General features: G+C 43.9%; 1 protein-coding gene across 1 annotated transcript in view; it reads left to right on the top strand.

The window, feature by feature from the left end:
- Positions 1–4,272: 4,272 nt before the first annotated feature.
- The window catches only part of LOC144829412 (sodium- and chloride-dependent neutral and basic amino acid transporter B(0+)-like), a 361,697-nt gene continuing 359,969 nt past the window's right edge, over positions 4,273–6,000 (top strand). Inside the window, exon 1 of the mRNA XM_078688535.1 lies at positions 4,273–4,534. Coding sequence (XP_078544661.1) covers positions 4,466–4,534 — 69 coding nt within the window. The 5' untranslated portion in view covers positions 4,273–4,465. The remainder of the gene's footprint in view (positions 4,535–6,000) is intronic.

Below are 6,000 nucleotides of genomic sequence, written 5' to 3'. Positions count from 1 at the left end.
AGTTAAAGCCCTCAGCCACTATGGTTGTTCCAAAAAACTATTTCTTGCCCTGTGAAAACACCATGCACAAACTTCTAAGGGGCAACTCCTGTAACAGGTAGGTGTCACTCACACCTGGGTATAAACGTGGCACCCTCAGTACCCTCTTCACAACACCTCTGGAACTGTGGAAGGCAGAAGAAGGACCGCACTTGCTGGTAAACCTGTCTTGGGAAATCCCATAGGCTGGGTCTGACCCCCACTTGTGCCTAGGACAGAAGTTATTTTCTATAAATAACTACTAATATTTCATTTCACCACAAATAGCCACACTTGTGTAATACGCAAAGTGTGTAAGCCAGCTCCTCTTTGCCAAGTATGCTAATGTCAAAGAACGTATGCATAACTAATTAGAGATCGTATTTTCCACTCTTCGGAGCGGTTTATAATCACTCTTAGAACTGTTCCCCATTTCTGTCGCTCAGTTTCCAACGCTCTGATCTATTTTTCTGCTGGAAGGCAGGAGAGCACTCCGTGAGAACAACATGCGCGGACGCGGATTACTGAAGGATGGTGACCCCGCCCACCCTGCGCCTTAATAATTCCATCACAAAACCTGTTCCTCAACAGCACATGGACCGTAGGAAGAAATCACGCGCTGTCAGTGCTCTGACAAAGGCATTGCCGGAGAAGCAAAATAAATCATAGAATTCTGTTGCCACAGTGCTGAAAGAAACTACAGTTTAGATAGCATCAACGTGTTTGTTCTATTTAAGGGAAGAATTACCTATTCAGGCTGACCTTGACCTGATGTTGAAATTCTTGAATTGTCCCTTGATCTGCTTACCTAAGGCGACAGAATTGCACTCATTGCGCTTTCCCAAGCAGACACCGCTCCCTCGCGAGCCAGACGTGGCTGTCTGATTCTGTAAACAGCTTACTTAAGTCCCAGTCAGGTGTTCCTTGATGGGCCCCGGAGAGTTAGAAACACTTGCAGTTCTATTGTTTCTTCCTAGGAATAACCTCGAGCTGAAGCAACAGGTGGGCCATTAACCCACAATTGCCCTTCACTCTGGGGAGTCTTCCTGTATTGTATTCTCGGCACGGGTAACTGGCATTCTTTGCCACTATAATGAGACTTCCTACTAGGGAAATTCCCAAAACTATTCGGCAGGACTGGGAAGAAACCAGTTACTTTTACATTTTCGATAACAGGGTATGCTACAACGATGCACTTTAGGAATTGAGACCTCATGTATGCGGCTCCCTTTTTCATTCTGATTTTATCAATTGCATTTGTTCTTTTCAAAATGCGTTTAATGCTACAGCGAAATGCTGGCAGCGCGCAGTTTTAATGTCTGTTTTTAATTTGTTTAGTTAATCATAAGTGTGCCGGGTGTATAAAAATTGCAATATTTTAATTAATCAAGCAATAAATAAAATAAACCAATAAAATATTATTTTGAAAATAAAATAAATATAATCTAGTAATCTAGTTTCTTCCTAGATTGTTCGGATGTTTTCTTTATCCGATATATTTTTATATATTTACCTTTGATTAGATCCTTCCATGCAATGTCTCATTACATAGCAACTATCCAGTTATTCAGAAAAAAAGCAAACTTGGCAGTCTAACAAGACCGTGGGCCAGAGTAATAGAAATATAGCCACACCATCGCGGGGAGTAAGCGTGCCCGTGTGAAGGAGCTTCAAGGTCCTGATTCACCACAGCGCCCTGAAGCCCGGGCCAGGCACCGGCCACAATCGCATGTTCAGAGCTGACAGATTCAGATCCGACCTCTCTAGTTACGGAAGAAGTGGGAAGATGCCCAGGTGCGTCGTGGGCCCCAGTGCAAGTAAGGAAATGGGCCCTGCTGCTATCGGAATAATAAAACACAGAAAGGATCAGTGTTCAGTGGCCCCTCAGGCCTCTGTGTCTGGTGCCACTGCACCGGCTGCACCAATGGAAGGTACGCCCCTGCGCATGCCTAGTGCTCATACATCCTTGTCCATGAAGATCTGATCCAGTTTGCCTCAGGAGAACAGATGACGGATCCACCCAGTAGTAAATCCTGGTGCAAAAAATCATGGCACAAATGGTATTTTCCCATGGCATAGGGAATTGTTTGAACCCTATTTACGCATGGATAGTAAAAATCGATACATACATTTGCAAAGAGTTTTTGTCCATTTTGTATGTTTATTGACATATTTTTCTACTTTTTGCCTGAGACGTTACCAGCAAATAAAAGTTAAGGCTAGTTTCCTGGAATAATGGAGGGGGGAGGGTCAAGTGCAGTTGGACTCTTCTCATGACAGACACTAGTGCTAACATGAGCACACATGCCGTTTGCACGTTTTTATACCCAATGAACTGACGAACAAACGAGATTGAAGCCCCAACCTACCCACTTCACATAGACCAAAAACAAACTTCAAATATTCCCATCTCACCTGCTTCGACTCTTCGGCAGCAGTGCTTAATTTGAGCCGGTGGTTGCAGGTGTGGGGCAGCTACACTGGTTTTTGCGGGGACTGGGACTTATTTTTAATCTTCACACGTTTACCCACAGATCAAGAAAAAAAAAAGCATCTAAGAAGGATTGGGAAAGAAAAATGGAGAGAAAATGGAAATAACAATTGCAAAGGGAGTAAGCAGGAACTAGAAAGAACCAACGAGGGCTTGATATAGGTTCCGGGGGATTACCTGGTGGATGAAAGACGTAAGTAGTAGGTAGTACCTATTACTGACGTATGAGGAGAAATACAGGCTATGCAGCCTCGGTAGTTGGCAACCACAAACACTGGGCCCCGACACTTATTCTTTTACACAGTAAGCACTGTCTTTATGTGATGCAGTCGTCTGTGATTCGTTTATACATTAGTATCTCCTGCACTAACATGTGATTATTGCATTCGTAGTTATTACCTGCCAGAAAAGCAACATAGATTTTGCAGTGCGATTTTACGCAGAGATAATATTAAATGTGTCCACTTTTCACCTCTTGTTTACAGTTTTAAGTCTGGCATTACAACTCGTTAAATGAGGCGCTGAAATTAGGGGAGCCGGGGTGCTTCAGCTCCCCTACATAACCTATAAATATTTCGGATGAAGAATGAAGGAAAAAGAGGCCCATGAGGTGCTTTTCTTTTGCCAGCATTTACAGTGAAGTTAAACTCAAATATCAGGCAATATTTCTCATAAACTGCATCTCCTTATTTAATAATATAGCCCAGTGGTTCTTCACATTTGGTCCGGGGACCTCTCAGGTCCACGAGGCCTACTCGTGGGGGGGGCGTGACTGTTTTACAGGATGCAATAATATTAAAATGAATCAATTACAATGTATAAAGTTTATACAAATAAGGGAGCACAAATGAAAATTTGAGGACTTTTGACCTTTTTTTTTAATTACACAAAATATTTCAATATTTGAGCCTTTTTGGTATATACTTGTTTTTGTATTTTTGTGTAGAGTTCTGAGGCTCAAATCATAGACATTGCTTGCGGTCAGGGGTCCTGGTTTCCAGTAATGACTCATTGGTGGTCCACACAAGCCAAGAAGTTAAGTACCGCTGGTGTAGCACTATCTTTTATTTTCCTCTCACAAGCTGCTGAGACTAGTGAATGTGAAAGGAGAGTACAGCAACTGACTTTTTAACCCAGAGGTCATTAAACATGTATACAAAAAAGCCTAAACTTAAGTATTTTCAAATGTCCAAGAATCATACTGAACATATGACAAAGAAGATTTAGATAGATTCAAAACCAACCAAAACACTTACAAGGCTAAAATTGCTATGATTTATTTCTTTATTGTTATCGTCTCACTCACATTTAAAATTAATGTGATGATAAAACCAAAATTCGCCGTATTTGGTAGAACAGGCAGGTCCGTGTTTTTTCTACTCAGTGACAGGGTACATCGCCGCTCCCGTTCTGACTTACAAACACTAGCGTATATTACACTGCCCAGCCAGCCACGATCAGACGCGCATTTTTGAAAATGAGGTTCAAAACCTACCCATGGACTGCGCACTGCCGCTTTGGGGCACTCACGCCTAAGCAGGTGTCAGGATGATCACAGCCCCTGTGCCTTTAGTGAGGCGACGCTGACGGCAGCACCCTGCTCGGAAAGGTGTTGCACCATCACTGCTCCTAAACAATGCTCGGGGATGTTTGCACAGCCAGCTTTAAATCTCACTGCACACCTGGGAGAATAGCAGTGAAGTGGCAACACCTTTCTACTGCCCAAGTGTGATTCCTTCACTGTCTCCTCATTATTTCCCAAACAATGGGGTTCGGTTGATTGTGCAACCTATTATTAGAGTTTGTTCGGCCTATTATTAGACGTCTGGGAGGAATAAAAGGGACTGGCTTCCTTCTTAGACCTCTTTCAGCCGTGTCGTCGTCAGGAGGAACAGTCTCCGTCAAAAAGGTTCCTGCAAACACCGCAGCCCGCATTGAGGCTGTTCCCTCTCGAGAATGGGGTGGAGGAACCTGTCTCTGCCTGGATGCGTCAGGTGCTGTCGAAAGAAAAACGCGCGAGACAAGGTATGTGCCGTTTAAACATGTTCATTGAAGTTAATGGAAAGCAAACGTTTCTGCTGGTGGCAGCTTTGAGTCTAGTTTCCACACTTGTAACAATAAAAGTGATTTGTAAGTTTTATGAAAATAAATCAAAATAATTCTATTCTAATTTTACCACTTTAAAAAATAAATACATATGGAAGCACATAAATATACAATATATACTTAGAATGCCCTATTATGTAATATTCTGTCAGGGTGGAAATTTGATTTACGAGAAGAATCAGTGCTGAGAAAACAGGCCTCTAGCGCAGTCTGTTCACTGTACTAGTGTCTTCCAACCTCTCACTGCATGAGTTAATGCCACACAGGGTTTCCCCGTTGCCTCATTCACCCCGCGGGGGCAGTGTGGACCCCGAGGGCGGCGCACTGACTCAGCCAAGCTGAGGGAGGTGCACCCAACTGGCTGCGCGTGGTTAAAGTAGTGCGCTGGACAGCTCCCCGCAGTCCACTGTTCATCTACTCAGAATGCCACAGCTCTTTATTTACAACAACATGCCCTCTTTTATGTTTATAGCGTGCATCGGCTTCTATGGAAGCTGAATGTTGCTTTAAAGCGCAAAGGTCCCCCTTGGCCTAGAGGACGGAAAAGCGCTGCATGGCCCTGAGAGCGGGGGGAGCAAGCAGCGCTGTGAGCGGGGTGTTCTCTCACTAGGCACTACTGTCGCAGCTGACGTAGATACAGTCCGATGATGGAGCCAGGCCTAGTCATGCAAGGGATGGGAGGGGGAAGTAATACGAGGGCTCTTGATATTCATACAATAGCAAGCATTTAAAGAAAACCGCGCTTAATGTTGTGATTTGTCTTTTGAAAGCGCGTTCGTATTTTGTTTGCTTTAGTGATAACTAGTCACTGTGATAAGTAGAATCCTGTCTCGAATACTGGATTTAATGGCCTAACGTGCTGAACTTTGGGGGTGCTGCTCCCATTTTAACCACCAAACAGCAAAGCCATGGGGAGTTATTAACACAAAAAACACCACCGAAAGCCTCGAGCAATTACCAGCTGGCCAGTTGTAAATGGTTTCTAGGGGATTCAAATGAGAGGAGTGCGTTCCAAGGCACTGGTCTATGTGGGCTCAAGAGTAACAAAAAACAAGTTCTACCAATGAAAAAGAAATAGCAAATGAAACCGATCGACACCACTGGATACTAATAACCAGTCCCAAGAGGCAAATAGAATCATCTGCGCTTTAAACAACGTCTGGCAACCGCCCGGAGTTCATCGACTGAATCCAGTAGGCACCACTAGTGACTGGTGAACTGGGGGTTGCAGCAGAGTCCTGCTGTGACTCACACTAGGGTAACATAATCCCTGAAGCACCCTATTGTTAGCAGTTTTACATAATGTGTGTGGAGTCAGCATAGCGTGGATTGCATTACTCAATCAGAGCGCGTAGCACCTTGGCCGAAGATGTAATTGACAACTT

This window comes from Lissotriton helveticus, chromosome 4_1 (assembly GCF_964261635.1).
Source record: "Lissotriton helveticus chromosome 4_1, aLisHel1.1, whole genome shotgun sequence".
NCBI classification, from domain to species: domain Eukaryota; kingdom Metazoa; phylum Chordata; class Amphibia; order Caudata; family Salamandridae; genus Lissotriton; species Lissotriton helveticus.
Note: the sequence above shows the minus strand (reverse complement) of the source record. Positions and strands in the feature narration are given on the sequence as shown.